This window comes from Aquarana catesbeiana, linkage group LG07 (genome assembly GCF_042186555.1).
Source record: "Aquarana catesbeiana isolate 2022-GZ linkage group LG07, ASM4218655v1, whole genome shotgun sequence".
Lineage (NCBI taxonomy): Eukaryota > Metazoa > Chordata > Amphibia > Anura > Ranidae > Aquarana > Aquarana catesbeiana.
Window position 1 is genome coordinate 126558670 of NC_133330.1, and position 27756 is coordinate 126586425.

General features: G+C 46.0%; 1 protein-coding gene across 2 annotated transcripts in view; it reads left to right on the forward strand.

The window, feature by feature from the left end:
* The window catches only part of DDX47 (DEAD-box helicase 47), a 582234-nt gene that overhangs the window by 345646 nt on the left and 208832 nt on the right, over positions 1 to 27756 (forward strand). Inside the window, exon 8 of one of the 2 annotated variants that reach the window (XM_073592663.1) lies at positions 13448 to 13594. The exons of the other annotated variant lie outside the window; for it this stretch is intronic. Within the exon in view, the coding sequence (XP_073448764.1) occupies positions 13448 to 13594 (147 nt within the window). The remainder of the gene's footprint in view (positions 1 to 13447; positions 13595 to 27756) is intronic. 2 annotated transcript variants of the gene reach the window in all.

The following is a 27756-nucleotide window of genomic DNA, read 5'->3' on the forward strand; positions in this document are numbered from 1 at the left end:
CCTCCCCACTCCATCCAAAACTAAAAAAGTTTTGCCTTAGTTATACTTTGAACATTTCTATGAATCAGCAAAAGACAAACACATTGAGGTTTATATGAAATTTGGACACAAGATTCTTGGACACAAACACGTTTGAGCACCAGCTATTATTTTCTGGTGGATCACATTTTTTTTTTTTTTTTACTGTTTGATTCCGCCATTGATTCCCTAGCGCACACACTTATCTTTTTGTTACTCATGACCAGGGCTTTTTTTCTCAGAGAAAGGGTGCAAGAACACACCTAGGTCATGCCCCTACCCACCCCTGGAACTGCCCCTTTAGAGAACAGGGAACCAAGTACATCAAAGAGACAGCCACAGACCCGTCCAGCAAAGAGACAGACCAGCCCAGTCTAGTCCCTCAAAGAGACAGCCCAATCCACAGACCGCCCAGTCCACAGACCACCAGCCCAGACAGGAAACCGACCACCCAGTCCACAGACCATTCAGCCCAGTCCACAGACCACCCAGCCCAGTTCAGACCACCACAGCAGGCTACACAGGAGGAGGAGGAGCCTGGGCTAAACAGGATACAGGGGGAGTGCTCTGACGGAGGTTCCCCTGTGTTTGATCCCTCCGCGAGCAGCAGGTCAGGGTGCAGGCTATACAATTAGGAGGAGAGGAGGCAAATTAATGCTCCGGGAAAGGTGGCGGAATGGCATTCCGGTGCGTTCCGCCAGAAAAAAAGCCTTGCTCATGACGTTGCATCTTATAGTAATTATATACGCTCTAAATCCTACCAGTCTGAGCTTCTGGATATCCCCCACCATTTCATTTAAATAAGGGTCACCAAGCCTGAGTGGCTTCTTGGCTTGATTGCTCACACAAATGCTGCTAGCTAGTAACTCTTGTAGTTCAATTAGCTACCCTATATAGGCAAATTCTTTGTACAATGCACTTATCTTATCTCGACCATTGGCTGAGAGCGCTGACAAGGAGCCGGTCGGCAGACTGTTTTCCAGTCACTACCCTTCGGAAGCCGGCCCGGCTACCATACACATGGGCCAAATGTCGTCTGGTTTCTGTTGAACTGCCTGATATCGCCCGACATTCGGCCTGTGTATACTAGGTTTTAACCTTAATGTCACAGATCAGCTGTGGAGCTGATCTGTGTCTCACCTTTACTGCTGTAGGCCGACTGGCACCTCCTGTTCCACTAGCTTGTGTTCAGCTCTGCTGCACTCTGAAGCTATTGGTGTCGCCGGCTCCACCTGTTGCTTAATATGATTCCTTCCTGCTACTTCCTGTCCAGCTCCTCATGTGCTTCTCTATTTTAATCCCTTCTGACCAGCTACTGGTTGCTTGAGAAACATTTGTTTCTGAGCTCCCTTTGTGTAACCTGCCTTAACCTGACCTCTCGTGAACTGATCTCTTGTGTACTGACCTGGCTTTTTCTGATTACTTTGTCTGCAGCCCGCCATGACCTTGGCTCGCTCTCCGGCTATCCTTTGCTTCATCCATCCATCCTTGTCTGACACTGTCTTCTGGTACTACCCTAGCGAGCAGGGTGAACCCAGGGGTCGTGACCTGGGGTCAGTGTGCAGCTAAGCCCAAACCCTCGTGAGGGGGTCTCTGGCAGAATACTGGTTGGCCCTTAGACTTCAAGCCCTGGGGGATCCCGTGTCACCTGCTCACCTGTAAGCTCACTGTAAATAGTACCGTGACACTTAAACAATATTCCTGCAGATGTTCTAGGCCAAGAGGCATTATTTGATGCACCTAATTAAACAATATACCAGCACCTTTGTTCCTAGGTGTGACAAATAATGCATATGATTATTTCTGGTGTCTGTGTATATAGTGTTACCCATGATTTTCTATGTTAGACTTTTATGATTATATTAGTCACATTAATATTATATTGTGTTCTGTTGTAGATCTGAAGGGGGAGTTTTTGGTCCCTGAAATGTATTTTTTTTTTTTTTTTGCATAAACCAGTACATTAAATGGACTAGAATATATGGTCTGGCGCCCCTTCTATTGGTGCACGTTTGATTCTGTTGACCTCTTAAAGGAGCAGGTTTCTGCTTTATGCATTCTGTTTCATAAACTTTTGGATTAACTTTCCCTTGTTAGAACCTTTATTCAAATCATTTTTATTTTTATTTTTCATTATTTTTATTAAGTTTTTTATACACCTCATACAACACTTGAAGCTGCGCTGGCACAACACCAATCCGCTTCTGAGACCACGCAGGGCCCAAAAACATACAACAATTTACACCTAACTAACTTAGTCCAACTGACTAGAAAACCTGCCAAACACCCCAGTCTACTATCCCCTCTCCCCCTAAACAACCCCAACCACCAGCTTAGTCCAGTACTTGTATATTGTCCATGCTAGGAGAAAATATGCACCAGATATTTAAATGTAAATCAACAATGACCTTTTAAAACAATTGCATTCAATAAACATTGTAAACAACGTAAACAGGGTGACTGGAAACACATTGTCATTACTATATACTCTTGAAAAGTAACTAATGCCTGTGTACTGAATAGGCTATTAATGCAACTAAGAACCAACCAGCCACATTATCCTACAGTGACATCAGAATTCTACCAGGCTTGCCAAACCTTATCAAATTTTTTTCGACATCCTCTGGATACATAGGTCACCTTTATAGTAGGGCATCACAGAATTCACCAACCCCTTCCAAAAGAACAAAGTAAGGGCACCCGTCTTCTTCCAATGTAAAAGTATTGCCTTCCTCCCATAAAATTAATAATATATTTAATAAAGTTCTGTGTGCCTGGGAAGGTACAACCTCCTTCACCAGGCCCAACAGACATTTTCTTGATGGCACAGGAACTGGAACTGGCAGGATGTCCGCTGTACAGGAGGTGACTTCAGACCAAAAAACTTGAATCTGCTGACACCTCCAAAAAATGTGGTCAGCATTAGCTGGAGAAAAGGAGCACCTCCAGCAGCTGGCTGGAAAAGAAGAGTATATATTAGCTAATCTAGTTGGGGTATAATAAATCCTGTGTATAAATTTGAACTGTATAAACCTATCCCTGGCTAATACAAGATGTTTAAATGGCTGATCCCACATATCATCCCAGTCTTCTCCCTGGATGTCAGGTACTTCAGATACCCATCGTTCTCTACATCTGTTTACTGCCAAAGGCATCTTTTTTTTTTTTTTTTTAAATATATTTTTATTAAGATTTTGAAACAAACAAACAAACAGTTACACTTGGTTGCTACAGTACATCAACACCACATCTAGTTACATAAGGCGTCCGACAGCATTGGTTGCCAAATTACATAGCAATAGTAAAGGTATACAAATGGTCCTCCTCAGAGGGAAATAGACAGTTAAATACCATGAGATATACAAGCCTGAAATTACAGACAGAAGGGTCTAGAAGCACGCTATTCTAATCAGTATTTTGACCTGACAGTTATTGTAAAACCATGTTTGTTAAGAAATATTCATTTTCTCCATCCAATTGCGCCAGACTCTATCAAATTTCAAAGGACAACCTCTGTTAGCATAAGTGTCTTTGTATAGCGGGAGATTCCCATTAACTAGATGTTTCCACTGCGTAACTGATGGAGGGTTAGATTTTTTCCACTGCATTGTGATATTTTTCCTGGCATAGAAGAGTAGTAGACTGATCAGTGTGCGTTTGGCTATGGTATGAACAAGATTTTCTAACAAACCCAGTATACATATCTCCATCAGAGGGGAAAGGTTGGTTGAGGCCACTTTGTTAGTTAGATCAAGTACCTCTGTCCAGTATTGTTGTAGTCTTGGGCAGTGCCAGAAGATGTGTGCGAAGTCTCCTGGAGACATGCCACATCTCCAGCATGCCGGAGAATGCTGAGGGTTCATAAGGTGTAGTCTATGTGGGGTATAATAGGCCCTGTGGACAATTTTAAATTGTACCACTCTGTCTCTTATGGAAACGAGTGACCTGAAGGGGAAATCCCAGACGTCATCCCAGTCATCGTCATCCAACGCAGGGATATCGCGTTGCCAACGGGACCAGAGTCCATCCAGAGATGGTACGGACGCAAAGACCAGATGCGCGTACAAACGCGAAGTAGGTTTTTCAGTGCAGCCGTATCTGAGCGTCCTCTCCAGCTCGGACTGAGTCAGGATGCAAGAGGAGTGAGGAAATTGGGCAGCAAATGCATGTGCAAGTTGAAAATAGCGGAACTGGTAGTGTTTCGGTAGGTTATACATTGCGGACAACTGGTCGAAGGAAAGCAACGAAGTCTGTGATATAACATGTGAAATTAGTTTGATGCCATATTTAGTCCATATTTGGGGGTCTGAAAGCTTAAGGAAATGTGGTAGATTGGGGTTTGACCATAACGGGGCGTTGGGGGAGGGTTCAGAGTGTTTGTGTTTACTAATATTAAGACCCGTTCGCCATGCTCGCAGGGTAGTGTGCATGGATGGGGTTAGTGGGTGAGGGGCGCGTGGACCTCTATGTATTAAGAGCTGGAGGGTCTCCCAGGAACCCACCACTGTAGCCTCCAAAGCTGAGGCCGCATTGGTTTTGTCAGGGACTAACCACCAGACCACCATCACTAACTGTGAGGCTATGAAATATTTATAACAGTCCGGGAAAGCCATGCCGCCCTGAGATGTTGGCCTCATCAAGGTAGACAGTTTGTATCTAGGTGGGGTGGGGCCCCACAAGAAATCTGAGAATTTTTGGTTGAGTTTGGTGAAGAATGACTTGGGGATCCACTGCGGGGAGTGACGAAAAAGATAGGTGAGTTTGGGAATAATTTTCATTTTGAGGAGATTTACTCTACCCCAAACTGACAGGGGTAAATTGCTCCATGATTTGAGTTTGGGTCTCATATCATCCAACACTGGATCAAGATTTAGTTTAATGAAGTCCTGGGCATGAGATGAGACCCGAACCCCAAGATATTTGAAGGTGTCTACCCAACTTAATGGACTGTCAGGGGGAGAGGTGTTCCTAGCCTCCTGGTCTATTGGAAATAGGGTGGATTTTGACCAATTAACCTTCAAGCCTGTAACTTCAGAGAATGTGTCTAGAACTGAAAGTGCTCCTTGGAGCGATGGGCCTGCATCTGCAAGAAAGAGGACCATATCATCTGCGTACAGGGCTACCCTCTCTTCCAGCAAGCCAACACGCAGCCCCTTAATATGGGGCGATGTACGTAGGGCTTCAGCAACCGGCTCAATGGCTATGGCAAACAGGGCCGGGGAGAGAGGGCAGCCCTGCCTAGTTCCCCTAAACAGTCTGAAGGGAGATGACAAACTGGAGCCAAGGCGTATCGAAGAGGTGGGGCACTTATATATAGTCTGTAACCACGAAATGAACTTCAGTGGAAAGCCCATCCTCCGGAGGGTTTCCCAGAGGAAGGGCCACTCCACCGTATCGAAAGCCTTCTCTATGTCCAACAGGGCAATGGCCCTTGTCCCCGAATTTTCATGTTGGGTATGGATATTTGTGAAGAGTCTTCTGAGATTTACATCAGTAGATCTCGTGGGCATAAATCCTGTTTGGTCGGGATCGATTACTGATGGCAGCAAAGGATAAAGACGGGAGGCTAGGAGTTTGGTTAAGATTTTAAGATCGTTATTCAATAATGCGATCGGTCTGTATGATGCACATAACTCCGGGTCCTTGGGGGGCTTATGAATTAAGGTTAGGTATGCCTGGTACATTGATGGGGGTAAATCACCCTTGGACAAGCAGGTAGTATATAGCTGGGCTAGAATGGGTGCCAGCAGCTCACAGTGAGTTCGGTAGAAATCAATTGGGAGTCCGTCTGGCCCTGGTGCCTTGCCAGTGGGGAAGGAGCGGATAACATTTAGGACTTCCTGTGCCGTAAAAGGCTGGACCAGTGACTGTCTCTCCGCGTCCGAGAGCCAACCGAGAGCCAGCGGATCCAAGAGGTCCTGTAGTGATTCGGGTCGGAAATCGGAGGGGAGAGAGGAGTCATAAAGCTTCCCATAAAAAGCACCGAAAGCCTCCAATATTGCAGATTGGGACGTCACTACATCTCCCTCAGAGGAGCGTAAACTGGAGACAGTTGTGAGTGGATGGTCATGTTGAGCCATCATAGCCAAGAGGCGACCATTCTTGTCCCCTTGCTCAAAGAACCTCTGTCTACCTTTGTGTATGTCTAGCCTGGTGACCTCTGACATATGTATGTTTAATGCACTCTGTGCTGCATTAAGCGAATCAAAGTGAAAGGGCGAGGGGTCTGCACTGAACACTGCACTCTGATTATCAACTGACTGTTGGAGTAGCTGAGTTTGTTGGCCCTGCTGTTTCTTAACACTGGCTATGGTGGAAATGTATAGGCCTCTGGTGTAGGCCTTGAATGTGTCCCAGACTATTTGCGGAGATGAAGATTCCCTATTGTGATCCCAAAAATCCGCCAACCCGGGCGGGATAATGTCAGCCACCTCAGGGTGAGAGATCCACTGTGCCCCCAGCCTCCACAAAGCCGCATCGCGACATGCAGACGAGCGGAACTCCACAACCAGAGGGCTATGATCAGATAAGCCACTGGGAAGATAGGAGGCCTCCACTACGTCTGTTAACAGTGATTGGTTAGAGAAGGCTAAGTCTATCCTTGAGGCAGTCTTGTGGGAAGCCGAGAAGCACGAGTAAGCCCTAAGGGCAGGGTGTCTCCATCTCCATATCTCCTCCAAGCCCATTGCCTGTGCCCAGGAGAGTAAGTCAGAGTTGTGGCTTTTAGGAGGGGCAGGTCTATCCATCTCTGGGGAGAGAATAGCATTAAAATCCCCCATTACCAAAAGTTTCCCAGGGCAAAAGGGGGCCGCTTTTTCCAGGACTGTATAGAGAAGGCTTGGAGAAAAGGGTGGAGGTATGTAAATATTAATCACAATATATCTCTGAGACCAATGTTTAAACACCAAAATAACAAATTTACCCTGGGGATCAGTGCATACCTCCTCAATTGTACATGGGAATTTCTTGGCAATTAGTATTGAGACCCCCCTTGCATAGGAGGAGTATGTAGCGTGCACGGACCTCTGTATCCAGGGTTTTTTAAGTGTCAGAACCTTGCTGCCTGTGAGGTGAGTCTCTTGGAGAAGAATAATATGAGGGGAGTGGAGTTTCAGGTATTTGGTTAATAGTGCGCGTTTGAATTTAGAATTCAGGCCTCTGATATTCCATGAGAGGACAGTAAATTTTTCAGTTAGGGAGGTAGCCATTCGTAGAAGGGGGACCGATGTAGGACAGGATAGTAGGAGGGGCATATGGGAGGGCAACTCACAGACAGCAAAATCCCCGAGTAACCCCACCGTGTGGCGGTAGCAATTGACCACTGCAGCAACCATTTAAACACTAACAATAAAAACAACAAACTAAAACATAAACAACCCAAGCACTGAGTGCTTATCCTACTGATTCCCATCTCCTCTCCAAAAGAAAAAGAAATTAAAACCGGGGAGGAGAGCGGGAATAGTTTTACCCAAAAAAGAAAAAACCAACTTCTAACTGTAGGTGTACCCTTAAATAGGGTTATCACTCAGTAATGTTTTTACTAGAGACCAGTCCGTGGTCTTGGTAGGGGGTGTGAAAGTTATTTTATTCCCCTCAACCGTGGAGTGATATAAAGCCACCAAGTGGGGGCAGATGGAGGGGGAGTGCAGGAGGGGAAGTGAGGTTCTGCTGCGTGGAAAACCTGTTGGGCAGTTGTGTAGTTCGCTCAACCGGAGGCCGAGCAGTCCGGCTCTCAATATAGTGCTCAGTTCACACACACGTTGAATGACTTATTCAATTGGAGCTGTGGAATGAAATAGTGACATAAGAAAAAAGGGGGAGGAGGGAGAAAAATAAAAGTCTAGCAAAAAAGAAAGAAAAAGTATGGGATCATCTTGGAATGCGAGTGAAGATGGGGTCAGAATCTCAGCGTATCCCTTGGAAACCTTGAAAAATGGAAATCCGCAGCAGGTAATATGACCCAGAGGGTAAGTAAAGATTATTGATGGTAGATCCAAGTGGAAAGAGGGAAAATAGGAGGATTGGAACTTGCCGGTTAATTAAGTCAAGTCACAGTACCTGGGGATACAGAGCTGCCATTTAGCCACGACCATCCAGCCAGGAGAGAGCTGCCTCAGGATCCATGAAGAAGTGAGCTCTTTCGCCATCGATCACTCGAAGCTTGCTAGGGTAAAGTAAGCTGAATTTTAATCCTTTGTCTCTCAGGCGTCTTCTTGCTTCCGTGAACGATCGGCGTCTTTGCTGTATCTCTGGGGAATAGTCGGGAAAGAGCATTATCTTTGCGTTGTTGAAGCGTAATTCTTGCTTCTCCCTGGCTGCAGCAAGCAGTTTATCCCGGTCCCTGTAGTTAAGGAGCCTGAGGAGGAATGGTCTCGGCGGGGCTCCGGGTATAGGGGGAGCAGGGGGAACTCTGTGGGCCCTCTCCACTACATATGTGGGAGGCATGGCAGGGATATCCAGGAGAGAGAGGAGGAAGGATTCTGCAAATTCAGCTGGTTTAGACCCCTCTGCCCTCTCAGGGAGACCTATGACACGAATGTTGTTCCTCCTCAGTCTGTTCTCAGTGTCTATGGACTTTTCTTGCAGGGCTTTCACTTGCAATTGCAGGGCACGGAGGTCCCTGGAGTCAGCTCTGGTATCGTCCTCTAGCTGGGAAATGCGGCCTTCAGCCTCAGCAAACCGGGACCTAAATTTGTCCATGTCGTGCCTTATAAGGCTGACATCGGTGACTAGATGGTCTATCTTAACCATGACCGAGTCATTGCCCGTTTTTATGGCGGCTAGAAGCTCTGCATGTGAGGCTGCTTGTGCTGCAGACAGCTCAGAGAGGGTTTGTGTCTGTGTACCAGCCGACATTGTGGAGATAGGAGGCCTCGTGGACAAGATGGCGGCGGCCGAGGAGCGGGTATAGGCCGCGGATGATGAACGGGTCTTACCCGGAGGTGGCGGGGGGGTCCGCTTGGTGTTGAGGGACCTCTTGGACCCCAGGGTGCCGGATTAGGTGGAGGTAGGTGAGATTTTCGAGCCAGGATCGGTATCAGGATCTATGTGAGAGCGGAGCTCAGCCGCAGCACGTCTTCTCTCCTTCACATCCGGCCACGCCCTCCCAAAGGCATCTTTTTAAAGAATTTCTTAAATGTCACCGATAGGGTTTTAGAAAGATCTTCATCCATTAGTAAAGTCTCTAGATCAGAAGGCAGTGGTTCAACCCCCATGTCCCAAAATGGAACCTGGAAATCATGGCGTAGTTGAAAGAATCTAAATAAATAGGAGTTTGGGAGGTTGTCTTTCCTTAAGCTGTTCAAAAGTTAAAAGTTCCCCTTCTCTAGTTATAATGCCTTTGGTCTCCCACACTATGTAGTCAGGTAGGTCATAGAAGTGAAATAATCTAGGATTCATCCACAAAGGAGCAGAGGGTGAAATGCCCAGATGACTAGGACATGCCAGTTTGCTTCCCATTCTTTAATAGTGACCTTCATAGTTAAAGTAAGAGAGAGATTGTATTTAGGACCTCTATAGAGAGCCAACCGTAGACTTTCATATGACCCCAGTTGTGCCGCCTCAAACACAATAGCCAAATTCCCATCATTTGCCAGCAGCCAACGAGGGGCGAACACCATTTGGTCTGCCAAGTAATACTTTTGTCCGTCTGGCAAGGCCAGACCCCCCTGACCCCAGGGTTCCTGTGATACCTTTATCCCTATTCTGGGGGACCTAGGCGCCCATAGGAAAGAACCAATGATCCCGTCTAGCTTTTTGAAAAAGGATTTGGGCACCCATGTCGGAGAATGTCTTAAAATGAAAATCCTTCCAGTTATTTTATATTTCTTAAGTAAGCTTATGCTCCCTATCAAGGACAAGGCTAACTTCTTCCAGGCCTGGATTTTGGTTTAAGAAATGTCACTAAGGAAAGTAGATTTTGAGGTATGTAATCTTGAACCTTTGCGGTGATTTTTTACTCCCAAATTTTTTCCCAAAAGGGAAAAACCCATCGCAATGGAAGATTAGTTTCAGCTACCCCCTTGGCACCCTAATCCAACGGCAATATAGATGACTTGTTCCAATTTTCCTTTTAAGCCCGAGTATAATGTAAACTCGCTCAGAATGTTCAATGCAGCGTGCAGGGAGCCTCCCGGGTCTTTATAGAACAAAATCAAATAGTCTGCATACAGTGCAAGACATCCTCTAATATTACCCACCCTAATAGCGTCAACCTCCTGTCATAACCTAAGGGCAATCGCCAAGGGCTCCATGGTTAGGGCAAAAAGGAAGGGGGATAGGAGACACCCCTACCTGGTGCCCCTCCAGACAAAGGGGGAGATAGAAAGCCCCAGATGTACTTCCACACTGGGACATCTGCACAACATGGTTATCCATTTTCTAGACACAGGCACGAAAACCATTTGTTCTAGCACCCTATGCATTAACTGCCAATCGACTGAATCATAAGCTTTTTCAATGTCGATAGACGCTATAATTCTAGTGGGTGATTCCATGTTGGGAAGTTGTAAATAGGTAAAAAGTCTACTTAAATTCGTATCTGTAGACTTTCCCTACATAAAACCTGTTTGGTCAATATTAACCAGAGATGAAACAACCTTGGTTAAATCCCAGTGGGCTAAACCCCCAAAAAAACAGGTTGCTGTGCTAACAAAAGCGATATTGGCGTGGCGATCTCCCCTGCTGTGCCTTTGTCTTCTGACAGGGGGACTGCTGTGGGCTTAATGCTGACTTCCATGTTTCCTGTCACTTTAAATAGTTTGGACCAAGCTGGTCCAAACTATTTCCGTCACAAAGTTCTGCACTTTGTAGCTTTGTAGCTTCAGCTACACACAGTACACAGAGCTGGGGTCCAGAGACAGACCTCCTGTCTCACACCTGGAACAATGCAGAGTCAGTCTTTATATGTAGCTTTGTTTTTCGTGATCGAATACAAAGCTTCCTCTAATTGGGGTTGGAGGGGCAGGCTGATGACATCACGCTGTCCAACTCATTTTTTTTCATTCATAGAATACAAAGCTGCCTTTGAATGGCTGAGCGCCACTCAGACTGACTCTATATTGTTTTGGTTGTGAGATGGGAAGTCTGTCTCACAGCTGGAACCCTGCATTGTGTACTGTTGTAGCAGAAGCTACATGCAGTACATAAAGTGTTAAGAGCCTGTGCAGCAGTTAGTGAAGGAAATTGTTAATTTGAACCAGCTTGGTTCCAACAAACTAAAGTGACAGGAAACATGGAAATCAATTTTAAGGCTACCAAGGGAAGCAGGCAGATATCAGACAAAAGTCAGTACCTTTTAATGTCTCTAATTAGAGCCCGATTTTGGTGCCACTCAACATAGTAAATAAAAACATCAACTTGGGCACTCAGTTTTTTGAAGCATCACCTTGAAAAATGTAAAGTGTCTCCTTATTAGGACTTTAGCAAAGAGAAACAAGGTAAAGGTGTCTGCATGCAGTGACTCTTGGGGTGTAAAGGGGATAGGATTTTGCCTGCTCACCAATCCAGATGATAGCAGGCTCAAATGAATAGTGGGGAGATAGTGAAGCAGACTCCTGAAGATCCTATGATCTGAGGGTGACCCCCAATTTGTCACCTGAACGACGAGAAGCTGCCAATGACAGATGGGTCCACACACGACAAACGGAGGCTCTCCCTTGCTGCCTAGGCCTCAGTGCTAGCTTTGCATTCCTCCGATCGTCTAGGTCTCTCCTCTTAGCTGAATGACTATTTATCACCTCCCCCAGCATTATGTTCTCTCCATTCAGCCAGCTGGAACTTGTAGTCTACGACTATCAGTCCCCAGTGCAGATTTGGCTCTTTGCACTACGTGCCCCTAGATGCTGTGCTCTTCTGTAGGTTCTCACTCTGCATTCAGGATGCATTGTGGCTAGTGTATCCCCCCCACTGGCACAAGCAATTTAGCTGGGACCTGGCTACAGCTACATATGTATGTATCATAAAATATAGAGCATAAATGATTAATTTTTGTTTGGAATATCTATACTTAAAATTTCAGTGTTATGATGTTGCCCTTGTATGTATCGTATGATGCACATTTACCAAAACGTCTATACAAGATTGATCACAAAAAAGGCATTGTTGGGAATGAAGCTTAGTGTGTTGTCTCACTCAATACCTCCAGTAAAGGTTCAATAGTCCTTAAATGTGTATATACTTGTACATCAATGCAATTGACTGGCAAAAATAACTTTCAAAAGAGATGGCTTCATTAAAACCTAATTAATACCTGGATTTTACGGCAAAAATGGGCACGTATTTTTGTGTACATTTCTTTTTGAAACAATAAATATTCAGTGACTTTTCTTCTATTTATTACAACTACCAAAAAGTAATTCATGTTCCCATCATGCTGACGCCAGAAATGGTAAGGGACACCCTGTAAACAAAAATCTACCCCTAAGATTATTTGTGAATTTAAAATATTGTTTGCATGTTCTTTGCCTGCAAAAGCCTGCATCGACAAAGCGCTAAGATTGCTGCTTGTCCCTGCTATCTGTGATGTGATCTGATATGTTGTCAGGCAGCAGACTCGCTTAAGGGGACAGCGTTTAATTTTTTTTATTATAATTAATATCACTATATAGTTATTTAATATTTTACATTTCTCTTTGCTTTTACCTGTAATTTCTTAAGTTGATGACAAGGTTTCTAGTTTGTATTTTGGCATTTCATTGTAAAATATGTTTCCTATACACACTGTGATAAATTATATGGCTCATTTCGTGCATTGGGTCCTGTTAAGTGGTTGTAAACCCTTTTTTTTTACCCAGTGGAACACATCCTCCCATATAAGCTGTACCTGTGTATTTGCAGCCATTTGTTCTGTACATCTTTGTAAAACTCAGGGATGAAAAGCATTTGTCAGACTCTCAAATCAGGGGGTGGAGATCTGCAGTTACACACTGTACAAGCACTCTTAGACCCCTTTCACACTGAGGCGCTTTTCAGGCATTTAAGTGCTTAAAATAGTGCCTGAAAAGCGCCTCTCATGCCTCCCCAGTGTGAAAGCCTGAGTGCTTTCAAACTGGGGCGGTGCGCTTGAGGCATGGGAAAAAAAGTCCTGCAAGCAGCATCCTTGGGGCGGCGCGGGGGCGCTGTATACAGCGCTCCCACACCGCCCCTACCCATTGAAATGAATGGGCAGCGATTCCGAAGCGATGCAACATGGGTGCTTTTAACCCTTTTTTCGGCCGCTAGAGGCTACAAAGCGCCGCTGAGGCTGCAACACTTTACCCGGACCCTCGCCCCATTGTGAAAGAACCCTTAGAGCTGATTGGAGGGAAGGGGCTATAGTAATATGTGCTTTATTCAGATTTAATGTCTGAGGTTTACAACCACTTCAAGTTAGAAATGAAAATGTTCTCATCGTGTAAGTTTTTTTTTTTTGTGTGTTTTTCTCTTCCAGGACAGTTATTTAGTGTACATTTTGAATGAGTTGGCTGGAAACTCTTTTATGATATTCTGCAGCACATGTAACAACACTCAGAGAGTGTCCTCATTATTGCGAAATCTTGGTTTTACTGCCATCCCTCTTCATGGACAAATGAGTCAGGTAATTGATTTCTGAAAATATATTACTTCTATTTGTGGCTATGTTAAAGAAGCGGTGTAAAAATATTCTGTTCTCTAACTATCCAGGGTTACTGCTGTTAAACATGGAATTGAATATTACAATTGTGTACTTAGTGATTTTGTGGTTTAGTAGTTAGCAGTGCACTTTAGTTGTGCTATGCTGAGATTCAGGATCTACCAAAACTCCTATGCAAGTGGTGTTTGAATGTGGTCCAAATGGTAGTATAATAGTGCGTGTTTGTTTCGTATTCATACATTGAAAGGACCGTATCATTAAACCAATGGGTTGTTCAGTAGTCAAAAATAGTTAACATGCTGGGCTTAAACCTAACGTACACCTAAATAAAACGAAGTGTTCACCAAATCCTCCCCCAGTTCATGGATGCCAACCTGTAACCTGCAAACTATTATATAAAAAAAAAAAAAAAAAAAAGACAAAGCATTAGACCAATTTAACCACTTCAGCCCTGGAAGGATTTACCCCCTTCCTGAACAGAGCATTTTTTGCGATTCAACACTGCGTCACCTTAGTTGACAATTGCGCGGTCGTGCGACATTGTACCCAAACAAAATTGACGTTTCCCCACCCCCCCCCCCACAAATAGAGCTTTCTTTTGGTGGTATTTGATCACGTCTGCGTTTTTATTTTTTGCGATACAAACAAAAAAAAAAAACGACAATTTTGAAAAAAAAAGCAATATTTTTAACTTTTTGCTATAATATCCCCAAAAAATATATAAAAATACAAATTTCTTCCACAGTTTAGGCCGATATGTATTCTACATATTTTTGGTTAAAAAAATTGCAATAAGTGTATATTGATTGGTTTGCGCAAAAGTTATAGCGTCTACAAAATAGGGGATAGATTTATGGCATTTTTATTATTAATCTTTGTTTTTTTTACTGGTAATGGGCGTGATCTGTTTTTTATTGGGACTGCAACATTATGGCGGACAGATCGGACACTTTTGACACTGTTTTGGGACCATTGACATTTATACATCGATCAGAGCTACAAATAGCCACTGTTTGCTGTATAAATTACACTGGCAGGGAAGGGGTTTAACACTAGGGGGTGGTCAAGGTGTAAAGTGTGTTCCCTGGATGTGCTCTAACTGTAGGGGGGGGTGGGCTCACTACAACATGGCAGAGATCACTGCTCCCGATGACAGGGAGCAGTAGATCCCTGTCATGTTGCTAGGCAGAACAGGGTAATGCCTTGTTTACATAGGCATCTCTCCATTCTGCCTCTTCTCGCTGCAATCACGGGTCACCGGCGAACATCGAGTTAGCGAGGCACACGCCCGCTAGGCGCTAAATTCAAAGGGACGTACGGGTACGCCCTTTTGCCTGCCTGTGCCATTCTGCCGGTGTAAATCGGCGTGCTGCAGTCGGCAAGTGGTTAAGGAAAGTTAAAGTTTTGCGATACAATGATTTTTTAAGAAAAGATGATGGGAAGGTACTTAAAAGTGACTAAACAATCTGAGTGACTTGGAAGATTGGGAGAAGGGAGAAATATTCAGACTCTCCTCAGCAAGAGGGAGGAGTAGGTTGAAAAGAAGGTTAACTTTTAAGGGGAGGAGTTGGACTATCCCAAAGGAAGATAACATGAAGTGACAGTGAAGGTAATTACCAAAGTAAATTTGAGTTTTCTTTATCGTACATCACGGGACACAGAGCACCATAATAATGACTATCTGGGTTATATGCTACCTTTAGGTGATTGGACACTGGCAGCCAATAATAAGAAGGTTGCTCCCATATAACCCTCTCCCATACAGGAAGTACCTTTTTAGTTTTTTGCCAGTTTCTTGAAAGTGATTCTTCAATAATGTCCCAGTGAGGATGTTATAATTGGATCCATTCGGATGGCATATTAAAGCTAAAGTGGATGGTACCCGAGCCTTGGTTCAAGAACAAGGTTTTGCCTGTAATGTGTCCTTTATGGCGCTGGACCCTTGTATGGTATTCCTGGTCTATCTCCTGCCCAAGGAAATCAGAAGGGTGCTTTACAGGTCCAAGGGTGTGGACCCAGAAACAAAGGCGGACCCGGTCCTTGAAGGTCCTCAGTGGCGCTACCCATGGTGATGGGGGAAGATTGGGCCTGTTCCAGGCCCTGCAGCGAGGATCGGTGAGTGCTCCCTCTGGAGGACTAAACTGTATTACTGTGTTGCTATAACATGTGGTGTTTTTGCCAAAATTCTGTGCCTTATGTTCCCTCTGTATGGAAGGTTACAAACTACCACAAGGTGCACTTAGGCGGGTGTCTCCCGCATGGTGGCGTGGGTTCCGGGCACGTGAGTAGGAGCGTGCGTCGGGGATATGCGCCGCATGCGATACGGCGTGCGTGGAGCGGGGAGGTTGCCGCATGCATCGCGGCATGGCTGTGTGGGCGCCGTGATGTTCCCCGCGGCCGTGCGCATGTGTCACGAGGCGGCGCGCATATGAGGGAAGTCAGCGTCCGCGTGTGTTATTGCTGCTTGTCAGTGTAGGCTCGCAAGAGCTAGGAACCTAGTGCGGTGGGACACAAAGGTCTGGGCACGTGAGTTGGGCATTTGCAACACGTTAAAGGCCGGGATAGTTGCTATACGCTTGGCTCAGCTATTTAGCACAAGAGTGTGTGTATGTGTATATATATGAATATACGTGTATGTGTGTGTATATGTATATATATATATATATATATATATATATATATATATATATATATATATATATATATATATATTATTTTCCCTCAAACCCTGTAAGCAATGTCTTCCAGAAAACAAGGTACAGGGAGCAGGGCAAGTCCAAGGGTTAAAGTGACTCCTTCAAAAACAGGAGATCAACCTCAGGCCACCGCAGCGTCAATCTCCCCTGAAAGACCTGCGGCATTTGGCCTGCCTGAGGCATTGCATTTGTCAGGCATTGTGGCCACTACCAATATCCCTGCATCGGCTTATGTTACTAAGGATGACTTGGCATCAGCCCTAGCTGGCCTTGAAGGCAAAATAGCGGGTATGATTGCCTCAGTAACGCAGGGAGGGAAGAAACGTCATAGATCTCTATCTCCTGAGCCTGGTCCCAGTGGAGAATCACTAGAGCACCAGGACTCTTTGCCAGCTGGGTCCTTGTGATTTGAATCCAGAATGGGCAGAAGATTTGGAGGAGGTGGCCGTAAAAGATAGGGAGGAAGCAGAGGCTTAAGAATCCTCGGCGGGGGATTCAGGTTCCGAGGAACCAATGTCAGCTTCCCAATCCCAAAAATTATTCATCCAATCTTTGGCTGAGATGGTGAGAGCAGGGTTTAAGTTACTCCCAGTACAGGAACTGGGACTTTCCTGTTTTACGTTGGGATCCTTGTGGCCTCAGCAAGGTTCCCAGGCGTTCCCTGTGCATCCAGGCGCAGGTGATGTACGCTGACTGGGACCACCCGGACAGAATATATTTGCCTCCAAAAAGGTTTTCCTTTTTATACCCTATGGAGGAAAAATTCAGAAAAAGGTGGGATACGCCTTTGGTTGATGCCGCCATTTTCATCAGTGAATAAAAGCTTAACCTGTCCAGTGGATAATGCCCAAGGGTTTAAAGATCCGGCGGATAAAAAGCTGGAATCTTTACTAAAAGCCTCCTTTGCAGTGGCTGGGTCAGCAGTACAACCGGCAGTTGCGGCTATCGATATTTGTCAGTCCTTGAAGGACCGTTTTAAAAGATTGGTCAGGAACTTACCTGTTCAGGAGGAGTTTTCTGACGAATTGCCAGAACTTCCTCACACTTTATGTTTTGCGGTAGTCGCATTAAAGGACTCGATCCAGCAGATGTCTCATTTTGCGCTACTCTCAATCCATATGCGCAGGGTCTTGTGGCTAAAGAACTGGTCAGCCAAGATGCCATGCAAAAGGCTACTCGCGTCTTTTCCCTTTCATGGTGAGCGTTTGTTTGGAGAAGATCTGGATAAATATATCCAAAAGATCTCAGGAGGAAAGAGCTCCTTGCTTCCAGTTAAAAGGAATAAGCCGCCTTCCTTTAAGATTCCCAACACTCCCGGGCCAGGCACCTCTTCTCCCGAGAGGTGATGGCCTCAACCGCCTACCTTTAAGAAACCTCGGGGTCAAAAAAGACCTTGGACCCAGAAGCCAGCCAAAACCAATTCCAAGTCCTCCTTATGAAGGGGTGCCCCCCACTCTTGCAAGTGGGGGGCAGACTGCGGCTGTTCAGACGCTTGGGGAAAATTGATTCAGGACAGGTGGGTCATTTCCACTGTAACACAAGGTTACAAAATAGAGTTCCGGGATTTTCCTCCGAATCGGTTTTCTGGTATCCAGAGTCCCATCGGACCCAATAAAAAAGAAAAGCCTATTCCTAGCTTTAGAACAGCTAGAAAGGCAGAAGGTAAGTATCGAGGTTCCACACAAGGAAAAATTCAAAGGATTCTATTCTAACCTATTCTCACAGTGCCCAAACCAAATGGGGAGGTAAGGCCCATTCTGGACCTCAAGTCCCTAAATTCCTTTCTAAACGTCCGAACCTTCCGTATGGAGTCGGTTTGTTCAGTAATCGGATCCTTGAGAAGAGAGGATTTTTTTAGCATCCATAGACATTAAGGATGCGTACCTACATGTGCCAATTTTCGGTCCGCATCAAAAGTTTCTCCGCTTCGCAGTAGAGGGGTGTCATTTCCAATTTGTGGCACTTCTGTTCGGTCTAGCCACGGCCCCTCGAGTCTTCACAAAAGTTTTGGCTCCAGTGTTCTCTTTTCTAAGGTCCCAAAAGATCTCAGTGGTAGGATATCTGGACGACCTTCTGTTAAGGGACCAGTCTTACTCCACCTTAGTGGAAAACGTTTCAACTACTGTTCGTTTCCTGAAGTTCCTAGGCTGGATCCTGAATACGGACAAATCAGCCCTTCGGCCAGTTCATGTCTTGACATATCTAGGCCTAATCCTAGATGCAACCCAGGAAAGGGTAATTTTACCTCCCTTAAAGGTCAGGTCCATAGTGGAGCTGGTCCGAGAAGTCACAAGGGTAGGAAGGCCTTCAATTCGACTGTGCATGAGGCTGCTGGGCAAGATGGTGGCATCTTTCAGCGCAGTTCCTTATGCGCAGTTTCACTCCAGGTTGTTCCAAAAGACTATCCTGGAAGCTTGGAACAAGTCTGTTCAAACCTTGGATCATCCCATGTCTCTATCCCTACAGGTAAAACAGGACCTCTCTTGGTGGTCAAAAACCAACAACTTGAAGGGTGGAAAATCCTTTCCGCCTGTAACCTGGAAAGTGGTGACTAGGACGCCAGCCGTCCTGGAAGAGGACTCAGTACAGGGAAAATGGTCCCAAGTAAAGAAGACCTTGCCCATCAATCTGCTGGAAATCCGGGCAGCTGTTTGGCTCTCCTATTTTGCGGGGGTTTCCGGTCAGAGTCCAGTCCGACAACTCCACGGTTGTGGCATACATCAACCACCAAGGGGGCACCCGAAGCCGGGCAGCCCAAAGGGAAGTAAATCACATATTAATTTGGGCAGAAAGTCACGTGCCGTTTGTCGGCATTCTTTATTCCAGGTGTGGACAATTGGCGGGCAGACTACCTAAGTCTGCCAGCGTTGGGGGGTGCCAGAGGTGGATCTCCTGGCCTCCAGGTTCAATGCCAAGGTGGACAGCTTTGTATCCAGGACCAGGGATCCACTTGCTGTAGGGACGGATGCATTGGTGATTCCCTGGGATCGGTTTTCCCTAATTTACGCTTTTGCTCTGATCCAGATGCTGCCGCACTTGTTACGCAGGATATAGGAGGAACAGAAAGCAGTAATTCTGGTGGCCTCAGGATGGCCCAGGAGGTCCTGGTACTCAGAGATTGTGAGGATGGCGGTGGAGGACCCTTTGTGCCTCCCATACTGTCCAGACCTGCTGTCTCAAGGTCCCATATACCATCCTTCTTTACAGTCGCTGAGTTTGATGGCATGGCTATTGAGACCAGGGTGCTGAAAGACCGTGGTATCAGAGGGTCTGTTCTGTCTACTCTGATAAATGCTAGAAAGCCAATTTCTAGAAGTATTTACCTTAAGGTCTGGAAATCATACATTTCCTGGTGCGAGAGGAGAAGATGATACCCTCGCAAGTCAGTGCTGTATCTTGGCCTAGGCCAACAAGGCCTAGGTCTAGGGCGGCACTTTGCAGGGGGCGGCGGCTTTTTTGCCGCCCCCCCCCCCCCCCCCCCGCACAAAAACCCCCTCGACCCGTCCTCCCCATGTCCCGCTCAGTTATAGCCTCCCGCGGCCAGTTTGCCTTGCTATATATCGGCACTCACCACTGGCAGTATGGGCGCGTACTTGGCCGGCGAGGGGGGAGCAACTTCCGCCCCCATAAAACGGACCATGACTGACTAGGTGTCACTGGCCAATGGCCATACCTGGTGCCCTGGACATAACTTAACTGGTGGAGGTGGAGCCTAATGCTCCACCTACCCACCTCTGTGTGGCATCATTGCATGCTCTCCAGCTCGGGGCGGGAGTCGGGACGGGTCTCTCTGTTAACAGAGGAGCGAGAGAGGACGGTGGCGTCGGGAACCCTCAGGTACAAATTGATGTGAGCAAGTGAATAGATATATACTAAAGCTGTCTGGGTATTCAAGTTTTTAAATTGGTCCTGACTCCTGGCTTGCTGTTTCAATCCATCTATATAAAATAGATGGATTGAAACAGCGAGCCAGGAGTCAGGACCAATTAAAATTATATACCCAGGCAGCTTTAGTAACGCAGCTATTGTGCCCATCAATTTCCGCCGCTGTGCCCATCAATTTCCGCCGCTGTGCCCATCAATTTCCGCCGCTGTGCCCATCAATTTCCGCCGCTGTGCCCATCAATTTCCGCCGCTGTGCCCATCAATTTCCGCCGCTGTGCCCATCAATTTCCGCCACTGTGCCCGTGAAACGCAGCCGCTGTGCCCGTGAAACGCAGCCGCTGTGCCCGTGAAACGCAGCCGCTGTGCCCATGAAACGCAGCCGCTGTGCCCATGAAACGTAGCCGCTGTGCCCATGAAACGCAGCCGCTGTGCCCATGAAACGCAGCCGCTGTGCCCATGAAACGCAGCCGCTGTGCCCATGAAACGCAGCCGCTGTGCCCATGAAACGCAGCCGCTGTGCCCATGAAACGCAGCCGCTGTGCCCATGAAACGCAGCCGCTGTGCCCATGAAACGCAGCCGCTGTGCCCATGAAACGCAGCCGCTGTGCCCATGAAACGCAGCCGCTGTGCCCATGAAACGCAGCCGCTGTGCCCATGAAACGCAGCCGCTGTGCCCATGAAACGAAAGAGGAAGGGGTGTGGTTTACAGATGACAGGTCGTGTCTTAAATAGGAAGGGGTGTGGCCTGGACAGGAAGGGTGGGTCGTATTTAAATTAGGGAGTGCATGAGTTTAATCAGGCCTAGGGCAGCACAAAACCTAAATACACCACTGTCGCAAGTATTCGATTGGGAGGGTCCTTGCCTTTCTTCAAACAGTAATTGATTTAAATCTATCGCTAGGGACCATTAAGGGACAAATTTCAGCCTTATTGTTTTTTTTCCAGAGGCCAATTGCATCTCATTCTTTGGTACGAGCCTTCACGGGGTGCTGCACTTAAGGCCGCCAGTTAAGCTGCCTTTATGCCCCTGGGATTTGAACTTGGTGCTATCAGCTCTACAGAGTCAACCCTTTGAACCTATTAGGCATATTCCTTTGATCCTATTAACTAGGAAATTGGTCTTTTTGGTGGCCATAACCTCGGCTAGAAGGGTGTCAGAATTGGCCGCCCTTTCTTGTGAAGAACCCTTTCTGTTTGTACATCAGGACAAGGTGGTAATGCGACCCCGCCCAGATTTTTTAACTAAGGTGGTTTCCAATTTTCACTTAAATCAGGATATCATTTTACCTTCCTTCTTTCCCAACCCTGGGTCTAAGAAGGAAAGGTCGCTTCACGCACTGGATGTGGTGAACTGACAGAGGGTCCTAAAAAGGGACAGGCAGCAACTAGTTCAACTATCTCTAGGTGGATTCGCCAGGTCATTATCCAGGCTTATGAGTTGAAACACAAGGTTCCACCTCGATATCTCAAAGCTCACTCTGCTAGAGGAGTTCGTACATCATGGGCAGTCCGCCAACAGGTGTCTATGGCTCAGGTTTGCAAAGCGGCCGCCTGGTCTTCGGTTCATACATTCACCAGGTTTTATCAACTGGATGTTAGGTCTCAAAGGGAGACTGTTTTTGGCCACAGTGTGCTGCAAGCAGCTTTAGAAGTCTGGGCCTAAAAAGTGGTCTAGGAATACTCTGTTCCCTCCCCTCAACTGTGTAGCAGAACTGTGTAGCAAGATAAAATACCCAGGAAGAGATCCTTTCAATTCGTGGGCTTATTGTTGGACTTGAGCTGTCATTTACAGCTGATGGTTCCATTGCTAGTGTCGATGGTGGAGAGTGCAGGCATCTATAATTGCTTTTCATACCAAGATGGCTGGACTCTGAAGGACAGAACAGACACTGGATCTATAGTTGGTCCACTACCCCTAATGATTTGATGACCTCGTAGTTGATACCGATGCAAGTTTCAAGTCTCAGCTGTTTTGCTAGTTATGATCCTCTGTAGTGGGGGATCATGGCTTTCCGGTAAGGAGTAACCCCTTCCATTCTTGGTGGTGGACTGCTTTTCACGGAGGAATATTATTTATTCACTTGGATCCCCTTTCACATGGGTGGTTACACATAGATGCCACCATTTGAGACTATTATTTAGTTCACTATTTATATGGACTTATAGGTCGCATGGGTGGTCAACCCTGGATGCCGCCGTATTTTTTGAGTTCATTTATATTGAATTTCAGTTTAGCTTGCATTTGACACTGTTCCTATTTTTGTGTTCACTGTTTCTATGCACTTATTTGTAATTTAGATTAGCGCGATTCTTCTGTTTTTTTTATTTTTAGTGATATATGGGTGTCATATTGTCAGTCGCTGCTTTTTCACTATGCTATTTACTTGATATATTATCATATTTTAGGTGTTTCATTTACAACCTATCACTTAGTGCAGTTCCCCCCCCCCTTTTTTCCATTATATGGGAGGAACCTTCTTATTATTGGTTGCCAGTGTTCAATCACCTAAAGGTAGCATATAACCCAGATAGTCATTATTATGGTGCTCTGTGTCCCTTGATGTACTCCAAGAAAAGGATTTTACAGGTAAGCTGTTTTAAAAATCCATTTTTCCCTAAACATCTTTCAGGACAGCACTTGAGAGAGTGACTCCTCCCCTTGCAAACAGGAAACACCTCTTCCACCAAACTTTAAAAGGAGGCTCCTTTTCACACATTGTCAGTTTTTGTGTTTCCTCCAGAGGGAACACTTCGTGGGGAAGTCAGGGCTCTCAGGTGCGGTCCTGGGAGCTCAGGTTTCCTGTGTTTTCACCAAATGCTTTTTTTACCTCATGAGAGCGGTTCCTCCCATTCCACAGCTGAGGTTAGGTGCTGCTGGCTGGGCTCCCCTCTTCATCTGGGCTCAGGGTGAGTCTGACTTTCGTGGGCACCTGATCCTAGGCAGCGGTAAGGCAGGCGGTGGCCGTTTATTATTTACTCCGGTCCACCGCCTGTTGCTTATTTCACCGCCGCCATCTTGGGGATGGCAGCAGGGCTCCATCCGCCGGAAGTGAGGCATCCGGGAAGGGGGCGGCACCCACGGAACAGGCGTCATTTCCACTGGAATTCGCAGAGGGAAAGGGGAGGAATGGGGCTGGTGCTTATTTAGCGGTTCCGGACTGGCGCTATTGGAGTCCGGAACCAGCGTTTTAGCCACACAACACAGCAAGCGCTCCTCGATGGAATCGATGGCGGCAGCGAGTGGGTCAGGCACAGGCACCAGCAAGGCCCAGGTAAGGGGCAGTTGTATACTGTCCTCCTTGTACTGTGGGGTCTCTCTCTCTATATCCCCCCCCCCCCCCCCCCCCCCCCCCCCGGTGGCAGGGGCCTGTCTAGGCACGAAGCAGTTTAGTTCTTACTGTGCACCTGTGGTGAGCATCCTTGGAAAAAGGACAGGTTGTCTCACTGGGATGGTTTCTTCATTTTGTCTTATGGCAGGCCAAGAGCTCTGATCCAGTGGCAAAAAGGAAATGCCCTTCATGTAAATCCAAACTACCTGAAGGATGGAAGACGTTATGTCAAGCCTGTATTGATTTGCTAGTTAAAGAAGAAGCTTCTTCTGCTTGCAGCGACTTGATTGCATCTGTTAAAAAAGAACTTGATGCGACTATCCAATCATTTCGCTCTTCGCTAGCAAACCCATCCCTGAGTCAGCCTACCACCTCACAGTCCTCTCAAGGCTCACTTATAGTCCAGACGGTGGAGACTGAGGCATCTCCTACCCCAGAGGGACATTCCCCCTCTCAATCTGAGGATTCTGATGAGGGGAAGGAAGGAGAAAATTTACCTTCAAAATTTAAATTGTCTTTAGAACAGGTAGATGGCCTGTTAAAGGCAATCTATACCACACTGGGTCTGGAAGAGGAAAGAAAGGAGTTATCTCTGCATGACAAAATGTATGCAGGGCTCAGCGAACACAAAAATCGCAATTTCCCAGTACTCTGTTATTTCTGAGACTATTAAGAAAGAGTGGACAGAGCCATAGAGAACCTTTCTTTCCCAAAGCCTTAAAAAGGCGTTTCCCTTTTGGTGATGATCCAGCGGCGGTTTGGAACATAAGCCCCAAACTAGATGCCGCGTTTTCCCAAGTCTCGAGGTCAACAGATTTGGCATTCAAGGACATGGGGGTGTTAAGAGATCCCATGGATAAAAGGATGGACCAGCTACTAAAAAGGGCATGGCAATCCATCATGGGAAATCTTAAACCTGCTATGGCGACTACGGTGGTATCCAGGAATATGGAGTTCTGGTTAGATCAACTTAAGGCCCATATCTCAGCAGACTCACCAATGCTGTTGAATTTATATCTGATGCATCAGTGGAATCAATTAAAATGACAGCTAGATCTACTGCCATAGCTTACTCGGCTAGAAGGGCTCTGTGGTTGAAAACTTGGCCGGGGGACGCGGCATCCAAAAACAAGCTGTGTGGGATACCGTTCCTGGGAGACTTGCTTTTTGGTCCTGACTTAGATGCGGTTCTAGATAAAACAGCTGATAAAAAGAAGTCTTTCCCTATCAAAAAGAAAAAGCAGCCAGTTAAATGTTTTTCTTTCCCAAAGGGCTCAAGAACAAACCAAACCCCAGGAGAAAAGAAAAAGTTGGGCATCGCAGAAGGGAAAAGGAAATGTCCTTTTCCATCCTCCTGCAGCCTCCAGTAAAACGCAATGACTTGTGTGTACCAGTGGGGGGGGAAAGCTTCAAAGTTTCCTCCCCCTTTGGGCCAGCATGACAGAAAGTCAATATATTTTAGACATGCTGTCCCAAGGTTACAGAATAGAGTTTTCGGATCGCCCGCCAGAAAGATTCTTTGTAACAAACTTACCAAGGGATCTAACAAAGGCTCTGGCCATGAAGAACCTTTTAAAGGATCTGAGGCACCAGAGGGTAGTGATACCAGTATCCCCAGAAGAACAGGGTCAGGGCTTCTATTCACACATATTTCTGATAAGAAAACCATCCGGAAACTTCCATCTTATCCTCAACCTAAAACCCCTGAACAAGTCAGTCCTATACAAAAAGTTTTGTATGGACTCAATTTTCACAGTCCGGAACATTCTGACAAAAGATTGCTTTATGGCATCAATTGATCTGAGGGATGCTTATCTTTGTTCCTGTAGCACCTCAGTCCCAGAGATTCCTGAGGTTTGCGGTGAATATGGGCAAAGAGATTATACATCTTCAGTTCAGGGCCCTTCCCTTCGGCCTGTCGTCAGCTCCTCGTATTTTTACGAAAATAATGGCGGAAGCTCTCGCCCCTCTTCGACTCCAGGGGATTGCGGTAATTCCATATCTGGGCGACCTCCTCCTTTTTTTTTTTTTTTTTTTTTTTTTTTTTTGCTCCATCCAAGGAAAAGTTGCAGGAGGATCTGAACAGAGCCCGCAGTCATTTTGAGTCACATGGGAGGATAGTGAATATTCAAAAATCGAATTTCATTCCAGCTCAGCAAGTACTGTTTCTGGGTTACTTGATAAATTTGGTGGAGCAAAATATTTTTCTTCCATAGGAGAAAAAGATCAAGGTTCAAAGGGTAATGACGACACTACAAATCAACTGATTTCAGTCCGACAGGTTATGTCGGCTCTGGGGACATTAACCTCTTCTATGCCAGCCATCCAATGGGAAAGGCTGCATTTCAGGGCTCTCCAGAGGTTCCTTCTAAGAACATGGAACCACAGGACAGAGAGTTTGGATACGAAAAAAAAGATCCCCACCAGAGTCAAACGTTCACTTTGGTGGTGGAAAAGTCAGGTGGTACTGCAAAGAGGTCAGCTTTGGTCACTACAGACGCCAGTTTGCGGGGATGGGGGGCCCACATGGGTCTAGCCTTAGCACAGGGAACATGGTCCCAATTCGAGGCCCAAAAATCCTCAAATTGGAGAGAGCTAAAAGCGGTTGCCCTAGCATTAGCTGTCTTCTCTCAAGACCTCATAGGTTGCCATGTCCAGATTTTGTCGGACAATGCCACTACCATAGCCTACCTGAACAAACTGAGGCATAAGAAGCAGGGCTCTTCACTTACTGTCAGTAGAGATTCTGGAGTGGGCGGAGAACCACTTACTATCTCTATCCGCAGTCCATCTCAAAGGCACATTAAACGAAGTAGCAGATTATCTGAGCCGACAGAAGGTTCAGGAATCAGAGTGGAGTCTGAACAGGGAGGTGTTTGCATTAATCACTAGTACTTGGGGCCTTCCGCAGGTAGACCTGTTTGCTTTAAAACAAAACACGCAGTTCCCAAATTTTTTCTCCCTTCAGAGACAATTGCTCTCAGGGGATAGATGCTCTGGCACATCCGTGGGATTTTCACCTGGGGTATGCTTTTCCTCCATTCCGGTTAATCCCACTAGTGTTGAGAAAAATACTGAAAGAGTATCAATAATTTTGATTACTCCATATTGGCCAAAGAGAGCTTGGTTTTCCACGATTCTTCAGTTGGCAATCAAACCATGTTGGCATCTTCCGCTCAGTCAGGATCTGTTGATTCAGGGACCAGTGCATCATCCAGATGTAGGCAGGTTAAATCTCACTGCCTGGTATCTGAGGAGCAATTAATGAGAAGCAAAGGCTTTTCAGAACATTTAACTACTACGTTGCTTTCCAGTAGGAAAAAGGTAACCAGGGATATATACGCCAAAGTATGGAAAGTCTATGTTTCTTTCTGTCTTTCAGAACATAGGGAGGTTAAAGACCTAGTTTCAGTGCTGGAGTTTTTGGAAAAAGGTGCAGACAAGAATCTTGCGGTCAGTACTCTTAAAGTGCAGGTGGCCGCTTTGGGAGTTTATCTGGAGAGATCTTTATCTTCAGAAACTCTGATCATGAGATTTTTCAAAGCACTTTCCAGGTCTAGACCCATCCCGGTGAGGCATTTCCCAAATTGGGATCTCTCGGTGGTTCTGCAAGCTCTGGAAAAAGAACCATTTGAGCCTTTACAGGCCATATCCCTAAAGAATTTAACTTGGAAAACTATTTTTCTGGTCGCAATTACTTCAGCAACAAGAATTAGCGAACTGCATGCCCTATCAGTAAAAGAGCCTTTTTTGTCAGTTTTTCCTGATAGAGTTGTCCTAAAAGTAGATCCAGTGTTTTTGCCAAAAGTGGCAAGCTTTAGTAACAGGTCTCAGGAGATTACTCTAACAACCTTTTGTGCTAACCCTTCGGTTGAAAAGGAAGAGCAGATTCACAACTTGGACGTAAGACGTATCCTATTACATTATTTGGAAGTAACAGGAGGGTTTAGAGCTTCAGATTCATTATTTGTTCTTTTTTCTGCAAACAAAAAAGGCCAACAAGCATCGAAAGGATCATTGGCTAGATGGCTTAAGACAGCTATTTCTGTAGTATATTCTCAAATGGGTTTATCTTCCCTGCTGGGAGTTAGGGCTCATTCAACGAGAGCCCAGGCCACTACATGGGCAGAAAGAGCTGGTGCCACCCCAGATCAGATTGGTAAGGCGGCTATGTGGTCAAGCTAATTAACGTTTGTCCGTCATTACAGACTGGATC